This window comes from Populus trichocarpa, chromosome 16 (genome assembly GCF_000002775.5).
Source record: "Populus trichocarpa isolate Nisqually-1 chromosome 16, P.trichocarpa_v4.1, whole genome shotgun sequence".
In the NCBI taxonomy this organism is placed as follows: Eukaryota; Viridiplantae; Streptophyta; class Magnoliopsida; order Malpighiales; family Salicaceae; genus Populus; species Populus trichocarpa.
In genome coordinates, this window is record NC_037300.2 from 1,168,623 (window position 1) to 1,195,070 (window position 26,448).

At 33.8% G+C, this 26,448-nt stretch overlaps 4 protein-coding genes and 1 long non-coding RNA gene across 18 annotated transcripts in view; 3 read left to right on the forward strand and 2 right to left on the reverse strand.

Moving 5' to 3' along the window:
- Window positions 1–12,241, reverse strand: part of LOC18110480 (7-deoxyloganetin glucosyltransferase) — a 91,175-nt gene extending 78,934 nt beyond the window's left edge. For 2 of the 6 annotated variants that reach the window (XM_052447750.1, XM_052447752.1), the window contains exon 1: window positions 6,451–7,080. In XM_052447750.1, coding sequence (XP_052303710.1) covers window positions 6,451–6,970 — 520 coding nt within the window. In that variant the 5' untranslated portion in view covers window positions 6,971–7,080. Of the gene's footprint in view, window positions 1–3,068; window positions 3,549–6,450; window positions 7,081–10,327; window positions 11,363–11,592 lie in introns of those variants that run through there. The other 4 variants (XM_002323153.4, XM_052447747.1, XM_052447746.1 and 1 more) reach the window with 4 other exon arrangements.
- The window catches only part of LOC18108713 ((R)-mandelonitrile beta-glucosyltransferase), a 40,987-nt gene that overhangs the window by 7,571 nt on the left and 6,968 nt on the right, over window positions 1–26,448 (forward strand). The window lies entirely within an intron of this gene.
- LOC127904410 (uncharacterized) lies at window positions 10,814–16,221 on the forward strand. The gene is made up of 2 exons (XR_008057557.1): window positions 10,814–10,882; window positions 14,672–16,221. It is a non-coding gene; the product is annotated as an uncharacterized LOC127904410 (long non-coding RNA).
- On the reverse strand, window positions 14,111–16,074 carry LOC7453735 (7-deoxyloganetin glucosyltransferase). Its single transcript, XM_002323152.4, has 2 exons — window positions 15,555–16,074; window positions 14,111–15,151 (listed from the first exon to the last, which is right to left on the reverse strand). The coding sequence occupies exons 1-2, from the start codon at window positions 16,072–16,074 to the stop codon at window positions 14,226–14,228; spliced, it is 1,446 nt and encodes a 481-aa protein (XP_002323188.4). The 3' UTR covers window positions 14,111–14,225.
- LOC18108991 (uncharacterized) lies at window positions 17,055–22,844 on the forward strand. Of its 9 annotated transcripts, none has more exons than XM_024587067.2 (18): window positions 17,056–17,265; window positions 17,343–17,415; window positions 17,935–17,978; window positions 18,135–18,177; window positions 18,349–18,549; window positions 18,666–18,782; window positions 18,948–19,019; window positions 20,263–20,342; window positions 20,405–20,482; window positions 20,617–20,681; window positions 20,766–20,832; window positions 20,957–21,070; window positions 21,176–21,249; window positions 21,483–21,580; window positions 21,663–21,722; window positions 21,820–21,888; window positions 22,002–22,055; window positions 22,418–22,844. In XM_024587067.2, exons 1-18 carry the CDS (start codon window positions 17,156–17,158, stop codon window positions 22,484–22,486), a joined length of 1,488 nt encoding a protein of 495 aa, XP_024442835.2. In that variant the 5' UTR covers window positions 17,056–17,155; the 3' UTR covers window positions 22,487–22,844. The 9 variants fall into 9 exon arrangements, with proteins under 9 accessions (XP_024442837.2, XP_024442835.2, XP_052303720.1 ...); XM_024587068.2 differs by having other exon boundaries at window positions 17,057–17,265; window positions 20,263–20,307; window positions 20,403–20,482; XM_052447760.1 differs by lacking the exon at window positions 18,948–19,019.

Sequence of the window (26,448 nt, forward strand, 5' to 3'; positions counted from 1 at the left end):
ACAAGCACAACCAAAGATGCGCAAGTGATGGATGACAGGGGAAGAACCATACAGCAAGAAAAAAGGAGATTTCAGCCGTAGAAGTTGACAAGGCAATCTATTAATCAAATAGATGGAAGTAGCACAAGCATGAAACCAGAATTTATGAGGGAGATGGGCAGTTTGTAACAAAGTGACGGTGGTTTCCACAATATGTCTATGCTTTCTTTCAGCAAGACCATTTTGTTCAGGGGTATAGGGACATGACATTTGATGAACAATGCCCTTGGTATGAAGATAGTTTTTGAAGTTGGTGCTAATATATTCACCACCTCCATCACTTTGAAAGATCTTAAGTGTAGCAAAAAATTGAGTAACTAAAAATGTATGGAAATGGACAAAAATAGAATAAACCTCTCCTTTATTGATCATTGGAAAAATCCAAGAGTACCGTGTACATTCATCAACAAAACTAACATAATATCTAAAGCCATCAACAGACATTACGGGTGCAGGGCCCCAAACATCACTATGTATGATTTCTAAAGGGTGAATAGACTTAACTGCTGGATATGGAAAAGGAAGCTTAGTAATTTTTCCCTCTAAACAAGTGGTACAAACAGACTTGGTAGGATCTGAAGTGAAGGGAATCTGAGACTAAGTGAGAAGAGTGGACGTGATGCTATTAGAGGGATGACCAAATCGCTTGTGCCAAAGACTGGTTTGAACCTGTTGACCAAGATAGCAAGACTGATTACGATGGGAAGCTGATGCAAGTTGAAAAGGTGTGTGGGAACTAGAAGAAACAGAAAAAGGAATAGGATATAAACCATTACTACACAGGCCCTTGAGAAGGACATTCCCCGTGAATTTGTCCTGAATCCAAAAACCAAAGTCATCACAAATAAATCGACAATGATTATCTTTACACAGCCTATAAACTGACAGCAGATGTTGAGATAGCTTAGGAACATGCAACACTTGGTGTAATTGTAAGGAGCATTGTGGAATAGTCAAAACAGAAAAGCCAATACTAGAAATGCTCAAACCTGAACCGCCTGTAGTGGTAATAGCATCAGGACCAGAGTAAGAAGTAGCCTCCTGAAGGTGAGACAAATCAGATGTCATATGAGCTGTGGCGCCAGTATCAGCCACCCAAATTGGTTCAGGAGGTGGAGGAAAGGTAGCAGCCATAGCACTAAGATTGATGGAAGGAGGACGACCTTGATAGGAGAAGTTGCCTCTATGATAACATTGGATGGCAGAATGCCCATATTTCCAGCAAATTTGACATTGAACAGAAGAGGTAGGGGCTGAGGATTGGTTGTGACGTTGATAACAATCGGCAGCAACATGACCTCTCTTACCACAGATTTGGCAAGTAGGCATATCAGTTCCAGGACCAAGAATACCAGGATTAGAGCTTGGTTGAGCAGGATAATGTCGATGGCTAGATTGGAAAGTATGGCGACCTCTACCACGGCCCCTAAACTGAGAGCCACGGTGGTGAAAATAACCACCAGTGTTATGACCATTGAAACCACTTTGATAGCCGTTAGAACCTCCATGGAAGCCAGAGGAAAATTGAGAAGATGGAGCTGACTTGAAGTTGGAAGAAAGAGGATTAGAATTACCTTCATCAAGAACCAGAGCCTTGCCTTGAGACACTTGATTCTGAACGTGCATAGCAGAGACAAATAGAGAAGAGGAATGGGTCTGCTCAATAGTAGCTTCTTCAGCAAGCAATTGAGAGCGAAAATCTTTAAGAGATAACACATTATCTCTGCCTCGAACCATACATCGGAACGTGTTATAGTCAGAAGAAAGGCCATTGAGAGCCAAGATCACAATATCTTCATCTTCAAAATAAACTCCAGCGGCAGAGAGATGATCACGGGCATCTTTGATTCTCTGCAGTTACTGAGACACGGGTTCTGAACCTTTCTTGATAGTTTGAAGTTCACTCTTCATTTGAAATATTCTTGCCTTGGTTACTGTAGAAAAACGATCCTTCAATTGAACCCACATATCATGAGAACTGATGCAGCCAATGACATAGGAAATGGCAGTAGAAGAAAGAGTGGCAATAAGTAGCTGCATCAGTGCTCTGTCATGCATTTTCCAAATCTGATGATCATCAGATTCAACACCCTCAATATCGGAATCTGTATAAAATTGACTTGGACATTTTCTGGAACCATCAACAAATCCTAGAATTCCATGACTTTCAAGATGAATTTTCATTTGAAATTGCCAAACGAGGTAGTTTGTATCGTCAAGCTTCACTGTTATAGCAGTAGAGATTGCAGGAAGCAGAGAAGTGATAGGAGATTGAATAATCTGAAGTTGAGAGCTAGTCACCATTTTAGAATGTAGGAGAAAGCAGAAAATTGAAGATTATAATGTTCGGTGAAGTAATAGAAAACTGGAGTTTTGAAGAAGAGAATCAGTGAGGCAATATATCAAATAGCTGATAGGCACATCAATAAGTGCACAAGAATTTTATGAAGAGGATGAGAATAAAGCCAAAATTCAGAAGTTAATGGCCACAAGATCAAGAGTTCCAGTGCTCTGATACCATGATAGACAGTAATGTTTATATAGAAATGAAATAGAAATGAAGAAAAAAAGCAGAGAGTGAAAAGAACGAAGAACAGAGAATGAATGAATCTGTTATGCACAGAGAAGCAGAAGACGAATTCTAGCACTGTTTTATTATTTGCTTTTGCTTAAATGTTTTCATTACTCATACTCAGTTTATATATGTAGTATTGGAAGATACTATACGAAGAATATTCTTCCTTTTACACACAATATAAATGCTAACAGATTCTCCTTTTGTAACAAAACTACTAACAGCATTGTAACAATATTAATTGCTAATCTTCTGACACTTGGCATCATTAGGATCGTTGATATCTTTACAGTAAGACCTTTTTCTTTGAGTGCTTGAAATTGTTTAAACCCCATGAAGCTGCAAGCAGAGATAGTAATGAACAATTCAATAGGGATCCCGAGCATCTCAGCAGCAGTGATAGCGACAGGCATGAAACCATCAGAGACGATGCAAGTCACAGGGGGAACATCAGGTGATGCTGTGTCATTCAGCTTGTCTAGCAGGTCATGAAATGGAGCCAACAAGTTCTTACTGGCAGCTTCACAAAGTCCAGGCAAATCTTGGGTGGCATTCTCATCCGAGGGAGGGAGGCCATCAGGAATGGACTCGAACCGAAAGTCCGGCAAACCTTTCAGGGAATCAGGACCTCTAGATTTAAGTAAACGCTTATGGTTAAACTCTGTGTTAACAAAGGTGATGTGAAAACCTTTGTGATGTAGTAGTTTTGCTAGTTTAAGCATTGACTTTATATGGCTTTGATAAGGGCTAGGGAGACAGACTGCATGAGGCTTATGATCAGCTAAAATTTTACAAGTCATGCCTCGAGCTCGCTCTTTCTTTCTCTTTTTCCTCTGCTACTTGAGTTTCTGCTATTCTATGTTAAAGTGAACACACCCATCACCAACTTATATTTATCAATTTTGAAGGATAAAACACTGCTAAATTAGAAGTTGTTGTCAAGGGATTGTTTTATTTATTTTCGACATCGCATGGATTAATTAATTTTTCTCATAAAATTTCGTGACTGAGTTATAATTAACTCTCAATCTGTGGAACTTTTAATAGTGACCAGTATTGCGACAGATGTTCTCTTGATTTTGGAGTCATTGTCTGATCTTTAATTTTGTCAAATGCAAAGAAATCTGAAACACACTTGTTTTGTTTATTCCTAGTCCTCACACTATTTTTCTCCTCATGAGCCAAAATATGATTAGAAAAGCACCCAAGTGGACAATAAGCCAAATTGGCGGAAGAATCAAAAGCAAACAGATGAAGACAACTTATAGAAACATAAACCAGAGACAAAATAATTTATTAAACCGTTGGCTTTAATGGACTCTCTTGTCCTTTGGAAAAGATTCCACATTCAACAGGATATCGACACTACTCACCTTGAAAACAACACTTTGTTTATATTAAACTTTTTTTTTATTCCATCATGAAAGAACTTCCGTCACCAACGTGTCTACATTCATGGATGATATTTAATAAGTGTGTGTGTTCGCGGAATTATGTTTTTTAAAATATTTTAGTTAAAATTAATTTTTTTATGTTTTTAGATAATTTTAATGTATTAATGTCAAAATTAATTTTTAAAAAATAAAAAATATTAATTTGATGCATTTCTGAGCGAAAAATATTTTAAACTACAATCGCTACCACACTCCTAACCACAAGATAATGTTTGGGTATGATAATAATTGTTTTTTAAAGTGTTTTTTGTTTGGAAATATTTTAAAATAATATTTTTTTTATTTTTAAAAAATATTTTTAACATCAATACATTAAAACAATCCAAAAAAATATATAAAAAATTAATTTTAAATAAAAAAAAATCAAATTTTAATGAAAAAAATCAAATTTTAATGAAAAAAATCAAATTTTAATCAAAAACTATTTGTAACTGAATTCTAAACAGAGATTTAACAGCAGAATACATGAGATATTATTGGAAATATATGCATCCACCACAATAACTTTAGAAAACAATACGGGAATATAGTGTTTCTCTGTCTTGTTTTGAGCTTCAATTATTTTTTTGTTATACGTCATAAGTTTGGTTTCGTGACAAGAGCACTTCTTTCACCAACATGTCTAAATTCATGGTTGATGAACCTCTGGGGCCACTGGCCTCCTCTGCTAGTTTTTTCCATTCTGTGGATTTCTCCTTCATTTTCTTACCTCTCTCCCCCTCCATCAACTCTCTCACAAGCTTCTCCACATTATCTCTTTCACATTGCTATCTTATCTCTTTTCACATTGCTATCAATCTCCATTCCAATTCCCACTCAGTGCATGTATACCTACAATTTGTTTGTTGATCACCAGCGAATGGCCAACAAAGCATAGGCACACCAGAAGAAATGCTCTCGATTATGGAAGTCCATCCACAATGTGTTAGAAAACCTCCAACTGATGGGTGGTTGAGGACTTCCTCTTGTGGACACCAACTACAAATAAAGCCCCTTTCTTTAGTTTCTTCAGTGAATTCTGGTGGCGATATCGCGGAGTCGCCGGTGATCATGTCTGGTCGTATTATCCATAAAAATGGGTGACCACTTTTAGAAAGTCCCATTCCCAATTCAACGAGCTGCTCTTTTGTAGCCACTGCTATGCTACCAAAATTCACATAAATTACCGAGTTGGGTTTCTTGGAATCAAGCCATTGGAGACACTCAACTTCTTCTTTCCATAGGTTACAATCAATAGAATTTAGATCATCTTCTTGGATTTGATTGAGAAGTAATTGAAGTGGACCGATTGTGTAGACACGAGGGAAGATAGGATAAAGGGCAGTCAGGACTTCTTGCTCTAAAGCATCGAAAGTATGGAAAATGACCGCAGAAGCTGAAGGAGCTCTCTCAGCGCATCCTAGGCAGAAGTTGAACATAAAATCAGTTGCATCTGTTGTACGAACAAAACTTGGAAGATCTCTTATCCGTATATCTTTCATTCCTGGAATCCAGTCTACTACCTTTTCCAGGAAGCCATTTGTTAAAAAGCTCTCATCTGAAACAAAATTGAGCAAATCAGTATCTTTTAATCGATAGAGCTATATAAATAGCTAGCAGTGATTAAGCAGACAGGTAACGAATTTCTTTATATGTATAAGCAGAGACTCACTGATACAAACTCCTAAAAGAACTAAAAGCGGTCTGAGCACATTGTAGAGAACATATGACCTCTTCGATGAGAGAAGAAAATGTTGGAGAATAATATAAATTATATCTTGAAATTTCATCTAATAATTTAAGCTATTGGGTTGAATTGGTTCTTTGATATGATATTAGAGTTTTGATAACCAAGTTGTCACGAGTTCGAATCTCACCACCTCATCTATCTGATAAAAATTAAAAACAAAATAGTATGGGCCTTTGTAAATTTTAAACCTAAAAACTTTCACTTGAATATGTATATTAGAGAATAATATAAATTATATTAATTTTAAAACTTCACCTAATAATTTAAGCTATTGATTTGAAATAGTTTTTTTTATAAGAAATAACTGAATTATATATAATTCATATAAAATCCATGCATAATTTATATAATACCCGGTGGACTTTCCAGTGAATTAGATGAAAATCGAAGAATGGATTTTGTTTCTGGTAACATAAATAATTTTTGCTTTTATAAATAGTTTTTTTACCGATATTTTAGACTAAAAGAGATATCAATTTTTTACTTTTATATTGAAATTGGATTTGAAAAATTTATCTTACCATAATAATTAGTTTTATGGTTTCCTACATTTAGATCCCAGAAATTAGTTTTTTTTTTTTTTTTTTTACCACTATCTATCCTTTAAACGGCAAGAACAACAAATGAGCTTTTAATTTTTCTCTTATTCATACCTTTCAGTGGTGTAAGACCTCTTTCTTTGAGCGCCTTGTATTGTTTAAAGCCCATGAAGCTGCAAGCGGAGATGGTAAATAACAGCGCAATCGGAATTTGGTGCATCTCGGCAGAAGTGATAGCTACTGGCATGAAACCATCAGAAAGGATGCAGGTCACTGGGGGCGAATCAGAAGCTGCTGTGTCATTGAGCTTGTCAAGAACTTCATTAAACGGATCCAGCAAATTCTTCGAGGCAGCCGCAACAGCTACAGAGATATCTGGGATGACATTCTCATCTGAAGGAGGAAGGCCATCAGGAATGGACTCGAACCGAAAGTCGGGCAACCCATTCAGGGAATCAGGACCTCTAGATTTAAGTAAACGCTTATGGTTAAACTCTGTGTTGACAAAGGTGATGTGAAAACCTTTGTGATGTAGTAGTTTTGCTAGTTTAAGCATTGACTTTATATGGCTTTGAAATGGGCTAGGGAGACAGACTGCATGAGGCTTATGATCAGCTAAAACACTATAAACCATCTCTCTAACTCACTCTTCGTTTCCCTGTTTGCTCCAAGTTCTCTGCAATTTAGAGATTCTACTCTTACATATAGCAATAGTTAAGTTATGCTATTGCTGCTACAGTGTTTTTTTATAATATTTTTTATATCAATATATAGGACTTCTAATTCAAGTCGCATACGGCAGCATTTATTTTATATTTAATCTTAAAGATATTATGGAAATCTGAAACCACATGCTTCTTTCTCTACTTGCTCTTCGATCTGTGCAATTTAGAGATTTTTTTTTTTTTTTTTGATAATCATCGAGAGTATATTAAGAAAGCCATAAAGCCAATAGTCAAAGAGAAATATAAGGGATATGAGAAAATAAAAAACTTATTTACTACAACAAACAACAAAAAGACTGCCTAAGATTTCTTATTACACCACAATTTGATGCCATCAGAAGATCTTAAGAGGTCATTTCCTGTATAAGTGAAGTTTGAATCTTGAGTATGCAACCAAATAGCAACCCGATGAAGGATGGTGGAGAAACAATCAAACAAGTTTAAAGTTCCCTCCTCAAAAACAATTTTGTTCCTCAGCAACCAAATACCCCAAATAGTACTACTTGAAATTAGTCTCCAAGTTGATCTTTGGAATTTGCCATGTACTATTTCGGGCCACTGCAGAAGCAGCGAGTCAAGTGTTCTCGGTAAATAATATTGGATACCCCACCAATCCAAAACTTTCATCCAAACACTCCTAGAAAAGTTACAATGTATAAAAAGATGCTCTGAGGTTTCCAAATCTGAGCTGCAAAAGACACATGAAGCTTGTGTGGCAGACAAAACAGTCCGTTGATGAAGAAAAGCTCTTGTACTAACTTTGTCCTGTACTGCTAACCAGAGAAATACCTGAACTTTCGGAGGGGCCCCTTTAATCCAAACATTTGCTTCGAAAACTCTATCATTCGCAGAGGAGGTATTATCAATTAGAGTGCAACAGGATTTAACTGAGAAGTTTCCATCAGAATTGCATGGCCAAGTTTGTCATCTTTTCCTTACTGAATTTTCATTGGCTCTAGCATTGAGAGCAAATAATGATATTGTTGCTCTTCATTGGCTCCAGCATTGAGAGCAATTTAGAGATTCTACTCTTACATACAGCAATAATTACGTTATGCTATTGCTGCAACTATTTGTTTGTCTGCGAGACTGAATCCAAAATTGGCCCACATGGCATACATTTAGTCCTTGTGTTTATCAAGATTTATTTAATTAATTAGTCGTCATAGTTTAGTAATTAAATGATAAATTTCTTTTCAGGGTTAACTACTATAATTATTAAATCTAGTTTGGTTTGGCATGGTCGGTAGATCTACCTGGTAATCTATTGACATGAAGTCTAGCTTATTCGAAGTTTCATTTTGAACCATTAATCCAATTAACTTAGTCAAATTAAGTTAAGTTCAGTCAAATTAACTGTATTTTTTAAAAAAATTTATATAAAATAACATTATTTCATTTAAAAACTAAATGATATTATTTTAAAGTTGATTCAGAGTTTTAATCTAATAAACTCATGACTTGATATTGGATCAAGACAAGCCTTGAGAAAAGTCTCATAACTATGTTCATTATAACTTGATCCCTATATGTATTAAGATTTAATTAATTACATCCTCGTGGTTTAATAAATTAAATATTTAGTCATGTTTGTAAATCTATTTATAATTTAATTATTTTTGTAAATTTCATTTTTTTTTTCTAATTTATTTTAAAAAAATAGAAAAATAAACAATATGAAAAGATAGATGAGAAAAGAAAACACTTTTTTTTGGACAAAATACTACTAAATTAAACATGACTGTCAAAATAGTATTTTATTAATTTTCAATATCACTGAAATTAATTAATTTTTTGATAAAATAGTAGCCACTTTGTTCTCTTAATTTTTAAGTCACTGTCTGATATTATTTAGTTTTTCAAATGAACAGAAATCTGAAACCACACGTTTTATTTATTCATTTCCTTAACTTGTTTTATTTATTCATTTCTCTTGATAAGCTAAAATATGATTAGAAAAACACCCAAGCGTGCATGAAGCCAACTTGGCGGAAGAGTCAAAAGCAAACCGCAAACAAAAATCATAAAATGATTAGATAATCAAACAAGCTAGAATATTTGTTTAGTTTGTAATAATTTCGACAATGAATCTTCATATTCAAGATATTTTAGAATAAAAATGATTTATTTGATAATTAATTGATATCTAAGTTCAAGCAATTTGATCTATTTTTTTTAGTTAAGGTGTCTAATGATTTGATATGGAAAAGTCAAGGGGTTGGTAACTAGTAGTAGGTGATACTTGGTAAGTCAAGGTAACCAATAGCTATATTAGTAGGAGCAGGTGATGCCAAGTGAACAGTAGTTGTGTTTTGTAGTAGCAGGTGATGTCTGGTAATCTAGGTGACCGGTAGCTATGGTAGTAGCAAGTGACTGGTAGCTGATACCTACAAAAAAAAATTTTATGGACGTGAGGACTCTTCGATGATAAAATCAATAACTTTATAAAGAGAGAAAGTGAAATGATATTTTATAGAGATAAATTCTAAAAATATATGTGCTAAAAATGTTAATAATGAAGAGATTATGAATCTTGAGCTTGAAAGATTCATTATGTATTTATAACTCATGAATCTTATCTTTCTGTTAAGAGAAGGGGTTGAATTGTGATCTCATTGTTGATGCTGGGGAGTACGCCCAGCTAGGCACCCATGCACTCGACGTATGATCAGTGCACTGCATAAGCGTACATCTTTCTTTTCCTATCTAGTAACCACCAACTCTTCGGTTATTTCATATATACCTCTACGTTAATATTACCATTTTAAAAAATTATTTCTATAACCATTTGATGTATTTCAAACTTTTTAATAGTTATGATAGCTGTAAACATTTTTGTGGAAGTTATTCTTAACAAAATTGAATATGTGTCAAAATAATCTACATCTTGTTATCTAAAATATTTAACAACAAGTCTAACTTTATATTTGTCAATATTTGCAACTTTTATCTTTGTTTTAAAGATCCAATTATGTTCTAATAATTTATTTCTAGAAGAAAAATCCACTAGTTTTTCATGTATTATTATTCATAATAGATTCAATTTTATTATTAACTATCTCCTTCCAAAAACATCGGAGTATGTTCGATGTTCATTTTCTAATAAGTATATTCAAAAATCTAGATAATATTTTACCTTTTTAGTTCTTCTAGGCTTAACTCCATGATTTTTCAATCGATGATGATTACTTAGCAATGTAAAAGAATCAACACTAAACATTAGCCTGCCATATTATTTAGCAATTTAAAAAGCTTAGGATATGATGTGTGTTTATATCAGATATTATTAAGCAATATATCAACCCTAATCACCTTGAAAACAATACATTTGTCTTTTGCTTAAATTATCTTTTAATAAAGAAGCAAATTTTTTTCTTATGACAACAGCACTTCCGTCACTAACTTGTCTAAGTTCATGGATGATGAACCACCGGGCCCAGTGGCCTCCTCAGCTAATTTTTTCCACTCCATGGCTTTCTTCTTCATTTCTTTAGCTTTCTCTCCCTCCATAAACTCTCTCACAATCTTCTCCACTTTATCTCTTGTCACATTGCTATCAATCTCCATTCCAATTCCCCACTCAGTGCATGTGTACCTACAGTTTGTTTGTTGATCACCAGCGAATGGCCAACAAAGCATAGGCACACCAGAAGAAATGCTCTCAATTATGGAAGTCCATCCACAATGGGTTAGAAAACCTCCAACTGATGGGTGGTTGAGGACTTCCTCTTGTGGACACCAACTACAAATAAAGCCCCTGTCTTTAGTTTCTTCAGTGAATTCTGGCGGCAATATCGCACAGTCGCCAGCGATCATGTCAGGTCTTATGATCCATAAAAATGGGTGACCGCTTTTTGCAAGTCCCATTCCAAATTCAATGAGCTGCTGCTTTGTAGCGACTGCTACGCTGCCAAAATTAACATAAACGACAGAGTTGGATTTCTGGGAATCCAGCCATTGGACACATTGAACTTCTTCTTTCCATAGATTACTTCCAATAGAATTCAGATCATCTTCTTGCATTTGATTGAGAAGCAATTGAAGTGGACCAATCGCATAGACACGAGGAAACATGGAGTAAAGGGCATTCAGAACCTCTTGCTCCAAAGCATCAAAAGTATGGAAAATAACGGCAGAACCTTCAGAAGCCCTCTCAGCACATTCCACGCAGAAGTTAAACATATAATCATTTGGATCTGTTGTTCGAACAAAACTGGGAAGGTCCCTTAACTTTATATCTCTCATTCCTGGGATCCAATCTACCACTTTGTCCAAGTAGCCATTTGTTAAAAAGCTCTCATCTGCAAACAAAAATTGAACGTACATATAGCTTTTAGTAACTGAATAAAAGTGGCTGCAGAAACAGAGAAAATATATATATAAAAAAAGAAGGTTTCCTAGCTTGTACCCCTAGTGAAAAGAATGAATAATTAAGGGCAACAGTTTACTTACAGGAGAAAATATTTTGAATTAATGAACTAATAAAAAAACCTTAATGAAATTATAATTACGTTTTTTTCCTTGTTCATACCTTCTAGTGGTGTCAGACCTTTTTCTTTGAGTGCTCGAAATTGTTTAGTCCCCATGAAGCTGCAAGCAGAGATAGTATAGAACAATGCAATAGGAATTTCGTGCATCGCAGCAGCATCGATCGCGACTGGCATGGCACCATCAGAGACGATATAAGTCACTGGGGGGACATCAGAAGATGCTGTGTCATTCACCTTGTCAAGCAGGTCATTAAATGGACCCAATAAGTTCTTCCTGGAAGCCTCACAAATTGCATAGAAATCGTGGGCGGCATTCTCATCCGGAGCAGGGAAGCCATCTGGAATGGATTCAAACCGAAAATCGGGCAAACCAGTCAGGGAATCAGGACCTCTAGATCTAAGTAAACGTTTGTGGTTAAACTCTGTATTGACAAAGGTTATGTGAAAACCTTTGTGATGTAGTAGTTTCGCTAGTTTAAGCATTGAGTTTATGTGGCTCTGAGCTGGGTGGGGAATGCAAACTGCATGAGGCTTATCAACTAAAATATTAGAAGCCATCTCTCTAATCTCCCTCTCTCTCTCTCTCTCCTCTGTTGTCCTCGCAGTAGAGATTCTGGCCTTTGTATAGGCTTTATCAACTTAGGATCACACTGTTGGTGGGATTGAAATTAAAGAAGACAATGCTGTAAATAATGAAGATTATCAACTTTATTAATTTTTTTTTTATAAATATAAAGTATATATAAGGTTTTTTATTCTATATTAGAAAAATAAGATCTCCATATAATATTTATATAGTAAAATTTGATATAAAATAGTAATTAATAAAGAAAATGATAATTGGCTGGCATGTATAAGATTGAGCTAGAAAAAAATATCTGATTACCCGTGCATAGCTATATATACTTTTGTTTTCAGTAATAATTTATTTTTGATTTTTTTTTTTGTGTTTATTATTTTGATCTTTATCTAACTGTTTTTATAATTCTTATTTTTTTAAAAAAAACTTGTTGAATTCTAAAACAGTCTTGTTTTTGAAAAAAATATCTTCAAGGATAGATACTGCAGGCCTTTTTTGTTCTTCGTTAATTTATTACAACAGAGACTGGTGGTGCTTCTGGAAGATTAAATCGATCAAAAAACGAACTTCAATTTAGATTTTGAGATCAAATACAAAACAAAGACAACTCTCTTCAAGCTCTCTCTCTCTCTCCCCTTCACTTTTCTCTCACCCAACCTCTTTATTAACAGTGGAAATAGAGAAACCATCCCCATTCTCAATTTAGAATATGATTAGAAACACACCCAGGTGGACATGAAGTCAGCTAGACGGAAGAATCAAAAGCAAGCCGCAGGTCGAGAATTCTTCAGAAGAAACAAAAACCAGAGCACAGTAATTTATTAAAGCAGTGGACACAAATCCCTTGAGCGGACTCTCTTGTCCTTCGGTAAAATTACTACAGCAAGTACTGCATCATTTAGGAAAAAGACTCAGCAGTCAACACTAGCCAGCCATAATATTTAGCAATAATTTATATCAGAAAAGCTTAGGATATCGTATATGTTTATATGAAATATTATTAAACAACGAATCAACACTACTCGCCTTGAAAACAACACATTTGTCTTGGGCTTTAATTATCTTTTAATAAAGAAACTTTTTTTTTTCTTCATGATGAAAGCACTTCCGTCACTAACGTGTCTAAATTCACCACTGGGGTCAGTGGCCAATTTTTCCATTCTGTGACTTTTACAGAATTAAAGCATAGTGTGAAAGCCAAAAAAAATAGTAATAATAAATAAAATAACATAATTAATTAGGCTTTTTTTATATATCCTTTTACTATTTAAGAGTATTTTAAGTGAAGTGAGTATATAATAAAGAAAATAAAAAATTATAGTAATTTACACTCTATTTTATCATACTATAAAAACTTTTAATACACTACGGAAAAAGAAATAAAAAGCTAATAACCACCTTGTTTTATGAATTCATTCAAGTGGCTCACAGCATACATTTAGTCCTCATATTTATTGTTTTGATATATTAGTGTTAAAAATAAATTTTAAAAAATAAAATAAATATTATTTTAATATATTTTTAAATAAAAAAATATTTTAAAAAATAAATTATTCCATCTAGACTTTACAATATACCCGACTCAGCGGAAGAGTCAAAAGCAAAAAGCACACAATTCTTAAGATGAAGACAACGTGTAGAAACAAAAACCATAAAATAATTAGATAATCAGAGAGCGAGTACAATCATAGCTTTTCTGTCTCTCTCTTTGAAAATTGAGGCACAGAGAGAGAAAGGAGAGAGAACTCGCAGGAGAGAGGGCTTGAGCTGGAAGGGGAAAAAACTGATGCATAGAGGGAGTGTTTCCTGCCGAGAGGGAGCAGTGCTTGATTTATTTTTATAAATTAAAAATTTAATAACGTTACAATCAGAAAATTTGTTTTGTAAATTTAATAATTTATAAAATTAATTTAATATAATATGTAAGACTATTTAAATAGAAAATCCTCAAATCTAATTAAGAAAAAAAAATCTAAAACTAAGAAAATAAATGTAAATTATTTGGCAATGCAAACACCATAATCACCTTGAAAATAATACATTTGTCTTGAGATTTAATTATTTTTTTCTGATAAACAGACCATAATATTATTTTTATGACAAAAGCACTTCCGTCACCAGCCTGTCTAAATTCATGGATGATGAACCACCGGGCCCAGTGGCCTCCTCGGCTAATTTTTTCCACTCCATGGCTTTCTTCTTCATTTTCTTACCTTCTTCTCCTTCCATCAACTCTCTCACTTGTTTTTCCACATTTTCTCTCGTCACATTGCTATCAATCTCCATTCCAATTGCCCACTCATTGCATGCATACCGACAGTTTGTTTGCTGATCACCGAAGGATGGCCAACAAAGCATAGGCACGCCAGAAGAAATGCTCTCAATTGTGGAACCCCAACCACAATGTGTTAGGAAACCTCCAACTGATGGGTGGTCGAGGACTTCCTCTTGTGGACACCAGCTTGAAATAAAGCACCTGTCTTTAGTTTCTTCAGTGAATTCTGGCGGCAATATCGCACTGTCGCCAGCGGTCATGTCAGGTCTTATGATCCATAAAAATGGGTGACCGCTTTTTGCAAGTCCCGTTCCAAATTCAATGAGCTGCTGCTTTGTAGCGACCGCTACGCTGCCAAAATTAACATAAACGACAGAGTTGGGTTTCTGGGAATCCAGCCATTGGAGACACTCAACTTCTTCTTTCCATAGATTACATCCAATAGAATTCAGATCATCTTCTTGAATTTTATTGAGAAGCAACTGAAGTGGACCCATCGCATAGACACGAGGAAACATGGAGTAAAGGGCATTCAGAACCTCTTGCTCCAAAGCATCAAAAGTATGGAAAATAACGGCAGAACCTTCAGAAGCCCTCTCAGCACATTCCACGCCGAAGTTAAACATATAATCATCAGGATCTGTTGTTCGAACAAAACTGGGAAGGTCCCTTAACTTTATATCTCTCATTCCTGGGATCCAATCTACCACTTTGTCCAAGTAGCCATTTGTTAGAAAGCTCTCATCTGCAAACAAAAATTGAACGTACATATAGCTTTCAGTATTGGAGCTATTTTTTTTTTCTTATAAACGTTATGCTAGCAAGTGAATAAAAATGACTGAAGAAACAGAGAAAAATAAAATAAATATAAAGAAGGTTCCCTAGCTTGTGTCCTAGTGAAAAGCATGAATAATTAAGGGAAATAGTATACTTGTAGGAGAAAATATTCACGAGTACAACTCACCTGAAGTCCACTCAAATAATTAATTATGAGGGAATAACTATAAACAAAGTGATTATTGTAGAAATCCTCTCTTTGTGAGTGTGGATTATTGAGCCTGACTGGTGCAATAATTTATTTATTTGGAGACATTTCAAGCAACTACAAATCTTAATGAAACTATAGTTTTTTTTTTCTTTGTCCATACCTTTTAGTGGCGTAAGGCCTTTTTCTTTGAGTGCTTGAAATTGTTCAATCCCCATGAAGCTGCAAGCAGAGATAGTAAAGAACAACGCAATAGGAATTTCGTGCATCGCAGCAGCATCGATAGCGACTGGCATGAAACCATCAGAGACGATGCAAGTCACTGGGGGGGCATCTGAAGAAGCTGTGTCATTCAACTTGTCAAGCAGGTCATTAAATGGACCCAGTAAGTTCTTCCTGGAAGCCTCGCAAATTGCATACGTATTCTGGGTGGCATTCTCATCCGAAGGAGGGAGGCCATCCGGAATGGATTCAAACCGAAAATCGGGCAAACCATTCATGGAATCAGGACCTCTAGATTTAAGTAAACGTCTGTGATTGAACTCTGTATTGACAAAGGTAATGTGAAAGCCTTTGTAATGTAATAGTTTTGCTAGTTTAAGCACTGATTTTATGTGGCTCTGAGCTGGGGTGGGAATGCAGACAACATGAGGCTTATGATCAGCTGAAATATTACAAGCCATCTCTTTAAATCCCCCCCCCCCCCTTTTTTCTTGTTTTTTCTTGTTTTTTTTTTTTGCCCTTTCTCTCTCTGTTTGCTCCTTTGCATGCTCAGAAGAAGTTCTGGTATTTGTATAAAGCAATGCTAAAATTTCTGCTGCAATTGTTTTTGTTTGTGTGCGAAAGGGAATCTAACTTAGAACCACACAGCACTGCCTCCATCACTTTATCTGGAGAACTTTTAATCTTAGCCACGTTCAGCAGCGTTGTGTTCTTTCTTCTGGAATATTCAACGTGGGGTTTTTATTGTGAAATTAATGTACTTAAACCCTATTTTATTAGAGTTAATTTAAAAGCATTCCTTAACCGAGTCTTATGAAATTTAGAATTACTGTATATTTTTATGGTTATTAAATTTAAAATTTATAAGATAATTTGTAAGATTAATTAAGATACACATAAACTGACATAAAAATTCATGTTAATTTAAAAACGTTTATCACCCTGTGTTTATACAACATTAGTGGTATGCGGTCATGAGATTTTTTTTATTTAATTTTGTGATAATTATAATATATATATATATAGAAAAAGACAACCAATTAATTAAATTCTAGAGTAAAAAATGTTTTTTTCTTCAGAAAAAACTTTCTTTTTTTATTCATGCTTTTTTTCCCCAATAAAAACATGTCTTCTTTATTAGTTGCATTATTTTTCAATAAAAACTAAAAGTAATTAAAATAAATATTTTTTAAAAAATTAAATTATTTTAATTAAGGAGAAAAAATATATATATCTGAATCAAAACTCCCCTTTTCTTGTTCATGTATCTCTATTTCTTAATTTTTAACAAAAATAATTTTTCTATCAAAAGCATCGTTTCCAAGGAAAATTATGATTAGCTTCATCTAATCCAATCAGGTAAATATTGAAGCCCTAGATATAATATGAGATATATTTTCATCATAAGCCCAAACCTTAAAGCCCAAGATATAAATTACGAATCCTATCGTTACAGCATCAACAAAAGTTTCTCACCTAGCTTTTTCGCCACACGAAACTACTTCGCTTCCATTTTCGAAGGCACAAAACCGAGAAAGAAAAATGAAGCCTCGTCAAGAACAAGAAGAAGACGAAGAACGACTTCGTCAAAGAAAACTTGAAGAATCCCTTGAAATAAAATCTCTCCGGCGCATAGTCAGTGCCTACCTTAAGTAATTTTATTGCCCCTTTCTCTCTCAATTTCCTTTCTTTCTTTCTTTTTTGTTTTGATTGGATCTTTTGTGTGTAGTTATCCAGAGGCAGCAGAAGAGGATGTGAAAAGATACGAAAGATCGTTTAGGAAGCTTCCTCCTTCTCACAAAGTGGGTTCTTGGGGTTTTTTTTCTTTAACTGTTTTCTTGAAATCTTGAAAGATTGAGTAAAGTTATGGGAAATGAAATAGGAAGCTACTGAATTAGGAATTAAAGGGAAATGGGATTTAGAAAAAAATGAATTTGCTGTACTGCTTACTTAATTTTGTGTCACTGATTATTGATTTTAATGGAATTAAAGTCAAGTCACTAACTACCCCACCAGGTGCATTGACTTGAAGTCACTGAAACCAGCAGCATTGTGACTGCAATGTTCTTAAAGTAATTTCTGAATTGTGAATATAGATATTAAATTGTATGTTAAATTTTTGTTTTACTGTGACTAAACTGGAATTTAGGAATTTGAATTTTATTTGCAATATCTAATATTTACGGCTTGAATATACGCCAGAAAGTTTTGATTTTTGGCTTTGTTACAAGGAAAAATTTATGAATTATATACGTTCTTTTGATGATAATGGATTCTGGATAACATGGGATATATCTGTTTTTCTTAAATATATTTTACAGGCTTTGTTATCACACTACCCTTTGAAGTTTCAAAGTCTAAGAAGGTAATTCCCCGAGAGTGCTATTGCTTGGTTTAGGTTTCACAAGTTCACACAGACACATGAGCAGACTCTTAGAAAGCAATTGCCTTGAGTATGGAAAAGAAATATTAAGTTAGTGTAATGTTGGAGTTTGTGAACAATTTGCTTTTTATTCTGCAGGTGTATTTCTATAAATTCGTATTTCATATTTAATATGCTTCAGGTCAGATGAGCTCTATGTTCTCTTTATTGATTTTCTCTTTTGATGCTCTACTATACATCTTTATTTTCACATCTCCTTTTGTTTGATGTTTTAATTCTGTAATATTATGTGAGTTCTATGGAAAAAAAATAAGGTATATTATTTTTATTATGATTAGCAATCACTTTTCAGGCATTTGAGCCACCCCTGGATATGAGCCAGGACATTGATGACTCTGGGGAATTGCACTTTGAATGGCCACCAAATGATGGGAATGTTTGCTCTCATGAGTCTACCACAGCTAGGGGAAGTTGTTCCAAACTTGATGAAGCTTGCTGTGGAGAATCAAGCAATGTGATGAGCAAACTAGCAGAGGGTTTGACGGCCAATGAGGTCTCTGCAAAATGGCCATGTGATGTTTTGTATAGTGACTGTCTAAACTGCAAAAAAAATTTCTTCCACTTCTATGTCTTTTCATTTAGAAGTATGACTTCTGTAGATAACAACAGGAAGTGCAAATTGAAGGTTGTCATGGGTCTGATACTGGGAGCTGTCTGGCAGGCGAGGAAAATAACAAAATGACAGCTGAATGTTGTGGGAATCATGTTTCTGATTCCAATGGAAATGTAATGCTATTTAGTTTGCCTATTTTATCTCAAGGTTCCTTGTTTGTTTATAATTAGTTTTTGTTTTTTGCTAGATTTGCAATGAATTTCTCTTCAAGCCATCATTTTCTTCTTATTCTATGTATAGTGAAACTTACTTTCTTGCATATAACAATGTACATTCAGGTCCCGTCATCACCTCGTGATTGGTTGGATCCATCATTTCAGTTGCATGTTCCCCTGGTTGATGTTGATAAGGTATATTGGTTATCTTGGCGCATAAGCAAACTTTGCAAGCTTTGCTACCTTATTTATATGGTAAAATATGTGAATAAACAATGATTTTTTTTATATCTTAATTCTAAGTTATTTTAATGAGGTCACATGTAATTGACATGGCTGATGAAAGTCATTCTTTTTTGCCTTATATTGGTTTGATGAATCTTCAAATTTGGGTCAATAATTCAACTTTGAAATTATTGTTTTGGATAATTAAGATGGATCTGTCATTAATGATGATGAGCAAAAACACTGATGAATTGGTCATGAATTAGCATATGATGTATGGGAAAAATGATGGAAAAAAAATGGATCTCACACACACAAGATACAATCAGTGTTGTCATGAGGTGCCGAGGCGCTCCAAGCTAGGAGAGGCGAGGCCCAAGCGCCTTTATTAGCCTCGGGTGTCGGATTTCACTAAGGTAATCATTTTCGGTTCGGTTCGGTTTTTATAAAAAAAAAGTAACCAAACCGAAATTTTTTTAAAAAAAAAAACCGAAATCGATTCAAACCGATCAGTTTCGATTTGGTTTTTTAGGACAAAAACCGGTCCAAACCGGTTTGACTTGGTTTTTTCGGTTTTAGGCTTATAAAACCGAAACCGAACCGAACTGGTCAGTTTTTTAAAAATTTTAATCGGTTTAATCAATTTTTTTCACTGATTGGTTTTTGTGGTTATTTTTTTTCCGGTTTTCTCGGTTTAATCGGTTTTTCGGTTTATTTGCTCACCTCTAAATTTCAATGAAGTGCCACCTAGGCGAGCACCTTGAGAGTGGGTGCAAGGCATTAAGGCTAGTGCCTGCTTGAATTTCTTTCTTTTTTGTTGTTTTTTTTTTAATTAATTTTTATTTTGTTCTATTTGTTTATTTTTTTAACTGATATTTATTTATTTTTTTAATCTGTTCGGCTACTTACTATAAAGTATCTATTTTATTTTTAAGGGTGAAAAATATAACTTTATACGACTATGTTATGGTATTTTATATTTTCTTTTGATTTTCTAATTATGTAATCTTAATTGAGAAGATATATATATATTAGATTTAAAAATAAATTTATAGTATATCGCCTTGGTTCATTTAGGAGCGCCTAGCGCTTCGGGCATTTTACAGGCTTGGTGTCTTTTAACGCATTTTGCCTTTGACAACACTGGATACAATTGGTGTTCTTTGTGGAATGTGTGATTACTAATGCTGCCATTGTTTTTCCATTTTCATAGGTCCGTTGTATACTAAGAAACATAGTAAGAGACTGGGCAGCAGAGGTAATGATGCGTCATTGCTTTCCTGTTTCTAACTCATCATCTGTGATTTCTGAGGCCAAGGTTTATGTGTTCCCACTGTTCCTACACTGATGCAGGGACAGAAAGAACGTGATCAGTGCTACAAGCCTATTCTTGAAGAGCTCAATTCTTTATTCCCTAGTCGTTGCAACAAAAGGTACATAATTTCCTTATGTGTTTACCATTTTAGGAATGCAATTTTGTGCTTGGTGATTGTGATATACAGAATGATATATAATCTGTCATGGAATAATGTTTTATTTACTATATAACCATAAATTCATTGCACAGTCCCCCTACATGTTTAGTTCCTGGTGCTGGTCTTGGGCGTCTGGCCTTGGAGATTTCATGTTTGGGTATGTATTAAAGATGTGAAGTTATTACAAATTCTATTTTGGCAACTTTATATGGAGCCCAACACTTATCATATGATAATGCAGGTTTCGTGAGCCAGGGAAATGAATTTTCATACTACATGATGATATGCTCAAGTTTTATTCTTAATCAGTAAGGACTTCTAATAATTTCTTGCTAATCTTACTGTATGTATGCTCTTGGCAGTAATTAATCTTTGAATGAATGAATATCACTCTCTCCCTTTCTTTAGTAATGGGTAGTTTGATTGTATTAGGACCCAGAATGCAGGGGAATGGACTATATATCCTTGGATCCATAGCAATTGCAATTCACTTTCAGACAGTGACCAACTCCGTCCTGTTTCATTTCCAGATATTCATCCAGCAAGGTATTCATGCTGCACTTAGTATTTTTTTCAAAACTTTGCATAAAATTTTTAACAATAACTATCTGCATGTCATTTTAAATCCATATTGACTTTTATAATAAGCAGTGCAGGGATTACTGAAGGATTCTCCATGTGTGGTGGTGACTTTGTTGAAGTCTATAGTGATCCAAGTCAAGTAGGTAGGAGAATTTAATTCCTTTTAATTGTTCATGGTACAAATAATTGCTGGAACTTTGGCCACTGAAATGGGCAGATATTTTGATTAATTTTATTCCTTGCTAATGAAACTTTTATTTATGTAATAGTACTTTGATTTGCAGAAGACTAGACATGGTATCATAGGCACAAATTATTCTTGCAATGTCCTTGCTTTGAAGGTAATTCTTATGGAGAGTAATTGTATGATATGCAGGAGTTTGGGATGCAGTTGTAACTTGTTTTTTTATTGATACGGCACACAATATTGTTGAATACATTGAAATCATATCAAGGATTTTGAAAGATGGGGGGGTGAGTTCCTTGAAGCTGTTTGAAACACTGTATATTTTCTGCTATTTTTCACCATGGAATGAGCTCACTTAGGTGATGACAGGTTTGGATAAATCTGGGACCACTCCTGTATCATTTTGCAGACATGTATGGACAAGAAGATGTAAGCTTCATTTTTCCACAATGTTCATATATATACATATATATGGTGCTGTTTTGATGCTGGTTTCTTTCTAATGCATTAACCCCTTTTCCTTTAGGAGATGTCCATTGAACTGAGCTTGGAAGATGTAAAGTGTGTTGCGTTTAATTATGGGTTTGAAGTTGAGGTAATAATCTCAACTCCGTATATTTTTGGTTATCTTGCATGACCGAATGCTTTTCTTTGCTGACTGCATCTCCCAGTAATTTAAAAATGTACTGTTCTATTTATGGGCTGCAGAAGGAAAAGACAATTGAGACAACCTACACTACAAATCCTCGATCAATGATGCAAGTAAGCTTCTCAGACCCATGTTGGAAATTCTCTGTTAAATGTTTTCTCTGCCTGCTTTATAAATTTAAAAAGTGGGGGTGGGGGACGGTGCCTCTCCTCCTCAAAATATCATCTGTGCAGTATTTATAGAAGTGATCTAAGGACTAAGAAGCTTCTGTTGTGGCTTAACAAACTCGCTCACCAAATGTGCTTACCTATGTCATGAGTCCCCAACATGCTAGATCCCTTCTCTTTCTTTTAGGCCAATGAAGGCCACCAAATTCCCTTTTGCTAATCAGATCTGACTTTTGTAGTTACAGAGTTTACCTTCAGCTCACGCTGGCGTGGTATTTGCAAACATATTTGACTTTGATTTTTTGCAGAACCGATACTTTGCTGCATTCTGGACAATGAGAAAGAAATCGGCAGCGGTGGAAAAGCATTCAACATGATAAGCAGCGGTGGAGAAGCATTTTGCATGATGATTACCGGCCTTTGTATTATGTGGTCTACTATATTGTTAATTTTTTTTGTTAATTTTTTTTGTTAATTAACGTGGGTATCCAGGCCAGCTTGTATGTACCTCGACTAATCCCACGGACCCTGAAATTAACGACTATATAAGCCTCCAGTAGTTCTGAGGGGATTCGAACTCGTAACCATTGGAAAGCAAACCCAAGACTTGACCAGTTGAGTTAGCCCTCAGTGTTTATCTGCTATATTGTTCCTTCATGTAAAAGCTGCATACAGTGTCCAGTAAATTGAAATGTATTTCTTGAAAATAATATACAAGGTTGAAGATTAATTTGAGCGATGTGTCAAATTGTGACAGATAGAAAGACTTTCCTTTTTCTTTTTGTTTTTGGTGCCAAGTTTTTCCTAGTTCGTAATCTCAAATTCTGGAACAGTGTTTAAGAGATTAATTATCATTTTCCTGCTTGATCACAGAATTATAGATTTACAAGTTTACAACTATAAAAACTAATGTAGTGTTGGGAACATGGGACAAGACAAAACGTTACTTGCACTGGTGTTTGATGGATAGACCAAGAGCAGTTACTTTAAAAACACTGAAACACTCGATCCATAGGCAATGAATCGAGTGTTGTCGACAGCAGTTTCAACATCGATGGCTTTCTTCTCCTTCTTCTTTCTTGAACAGGAACTAAACTTTGCGATCTGTCAAGCAATAAATGGATATTCAACAACAAGATTCCAGATTAATGGACAATCATAGACTGCTTAAGAATACTTGGGGTTGTATAATTTGCATCATGTAAACCCCATTTAACAACTAAGAAAGAGATTTAGGAGTATTCAACAACTAAACAAATAAATGTATAATTTGCATCATGTAAACCCCATTTAAAAAGGACAATCATAGACTGCTTAAGTCAATAATTGTTGGTCCATAATGCAAAACTTTTCATAAAAATAATAATAATAATAATAATATGTAACGTCTCAAGCTAAGAAAGAGATTTAGGAGTGTTTAAAAACGCGAGTATAGCTGCAATGCAATTCACGTTCTCAAGATATGTTTTTAGCTATTGTTTTTTTTAACTACAAATACAACAATAGATTTACTAGCTATATATTCTTTTTATTTTATTTAATCTTTAATAATCCTCAAATTGAGAAATAGCACATCACAAAAATGTAGTCGGTTTCAATCTCCTCATAGCTCATCTCTGTACGTAAATCTGTAATTAATGTATAATAAATAAATTAAAAAAGTTGATGATGAAGATCCAGCCGTTTCCTGGGGGTGTTTTGTTAATGGAGGAACACCATTGATGGCGGATATGATGGCGGTTGGTGGTTTAGAATAAAAAAAAAAAGTGAATTAATTCAATTCAAATCAAACTAATTTTATAAGAATGTGTGATGTATTTAGAAATTAAATATTAACGATAATGGATCTAAGAGAAAACAAATCAAATATGAAATAAAAGAATAAAATATATATATATTAAAAAAAACCCACCTCATGACTGTTCAGGTCCTTGAAAACATCAGAGTTTTTTTTTAAGATGTACAAGGGAATCATCTACCACGCGATTCATGCATTAAATTCTATCTAATACGGTGATGCCTGTCCTGTCCTGCAAGCATACACGCTTAGATTTGTATATATACGACAATCATTAGTTATGTAAATAGTTTTAGTTACTTCATGCCGGCGCGCTGCCGCAGGTTTATAAAACAAATATATTTAATAGTGTTATAATTATGAACCAGCGCTAGATAAATAATAGAAACTAAAGGTATGATGAAGCTAATATTTCATGACGGAAAAAAAAATTGTGTTGGTGATCAAAACTTAGAGACTAAAAATAATAATTTGTAGCAATCCATAGTGTTTTGGGAGGAAAGATACAGTGCTTTCGCCACATGATTTAGCTTTTCTGTTAATAAAAAGCAAAAAAAATTACAAAGCTAAATTCTCTACCAATTTAATATTAAAAAAAAAACCAACAAAGATAATTTTGGAAGGAAAAAAACTCATGAGGAAAAATGTTGTAGCAATTGACAATGTTTTGTGAGGAAAACTACAGTGCTTTCCCCAATAAAATAAAATAAAAAACCATTTAGAGAAATATTGTAGCAATCCATAATGTTTTGTGAGAAAAACTACAACGCTTTCCCCATATGATTTAGCTTTATTGTAATTATAATTCTTAACCAACTTAATATTTTAAAAAATAGACAGATAATTTTGGAAAAAATAATAAAAAAATCATATGGGAAAACACTGCAATAATTCACAGTGTTTTAAAGAAAAAAATTATAAAGTTAAATTCTTAATCAGCTCAATATTAAAAAAATCAAATCGATAGAGATAATTTTAGGAAAAAAAACACAAAAAAAGGGGAAAAAATCATGTTGGAAACAATGTAGCAATTTATAGTGTTTTGTAATGAAAGCTACAGTGCTTCCCCACATGATTTAACCTTATTTGTAATGACTTGTAATTGTAATTTTCAACAATGTTTTGTGAGGAAAGCTTTAGTGCTTTCCCCACATAATTAAGTTTTATTACAAATTTAAATTCTAACCAACTCAATATTAAAAAAAAAATCGACGAAGATAATTTGGAAAAAAATATTACAAAAAAAGAAAACACAAAAGAAACTGGAAAAAAAAACCATGTGAGAACAAACTGTATCAATCCATAGTGTTTTGTGAGGAAAAACTTGTATTTACTTGTAATTACAATTCTTAACCAGCTTAATATTTAAAAAATAAAATTGACAAAGACAATGTTAGGGAAAAACATAAAAAAACAGAAAAAAAACCATATGAGAAAAAACATTGTAGCAACCCACAGTAATTTGCGAGGAAAGTTACAGTGCTTTCCTCACATATTGTAACGGTAATTTTTAATCAGTTCAATATTAAAAAATAAAATAAAAAAAGATAATTTCGGAGAAAATTATAAAAAAACAAAAACAAAAAAAAACCATGCGGAGAAACACTGTATCAATAAACAATGTTTTAAAGAAAAAAATTACAAAACTAAATTCTCAATCAGCTCAATATAAAACAAAATCGACAAATATAATTTTAAAAAATAAAAAAATAAAATAGAAAAATTATGTAGGAAAACATCGTAACAATCCAAAGTATTTTAAAGGAAAAAAATTACAAAGTAGAATTTTTAACCAACTCAATATTTAAAAAGTAAAATCAATAAAGATAATTTTTTAAAAAAATAAATGGAAAAAAGAGAGAGAGAAAAAAAGCAAAGTTGGAAAAAAAAGAAAAAATGAGGGAAAGTTGGAAAAAAAAATGAAAAAATACAAAAAAAAAAGAGAGGAAAAAACACTGTGGATTACTGTTGTAATCCATATTGATTCCCTCACACCATTTAGATATTGTTATAATTATAATATATATTTAGGTTATGCTTTAACCTAAACACCATTTAGATATAACTAGCTTTGATACCCGCGCGATGCCGCGGGTTATTTTTTTTATAAAAAATATTTTAAAAAATAAAAATTGAAAAATCTTAGATTTTTCTGCAAAGTTATACCCAAGAATCTTGGGTGGCTGCAACGTCTGACCTAAGAGTAATATTTATAATATTAATAATAAAATTAAACTTACATGACCCAGTAACACCAGACCCAAGAATATTGGATGTAGGTCTGGCTATAAGGTCGTGTAATAAAAGTGTGATAATTAAATAGAGTAATTAAAAAAAACAAAGAAAAAAAATCAACAGAAAGAAAAAAACTAATGAAGAAAAAGAAAAAAAAATTGAATTAATTGGGTTAACCCTTTAAACCAGGTTACCCCGTAAAACCTTAGATTTGCGTCATGAAAGTTTGATAACTAAATAGAAAAAAAAAATGACGGATTTACCCAGAATTAACCGGGTTAACCCATCAAACCAAGTTAACCCGTC

Coding starts and splice junctions, on each gene's coding strand:
- LOC7453735 (XM_002323152.4), bottom strand. CDS start 16,074: ATGGCTTGTAATATTTCAGCTGATCATAAGCCTCATGTTGTCTGCATT. Junction 15,152..15,554: donor AGGCCTTACGCCACTAAAAG/GTATGGACAAAG, acceptor TTTTGTTTGCAG/ATGAGAGCTTTCTAACAAAT.
- LOC18108991 (XM_024587067.2), top strand. CDS start 17,156: ATGAAGCCTCGTCAAGAACAAGAAGAAGACGAAGAACGACTTCGTCAA. Junction 18,783..18,947: donor TTTCTGATTCCAATGGAAAT/GTAATGCTATTT, acceptor ATGTACATTCAG/GTCCCGTCATCACCTCGTGA. Junction 20,833..20,956: donor TCAAGTTTTATTCTTAATCA/GTAAGGACTTCT, acceptor TGATTGTATTAG/GACCCAGAATGCAGGGGAAT.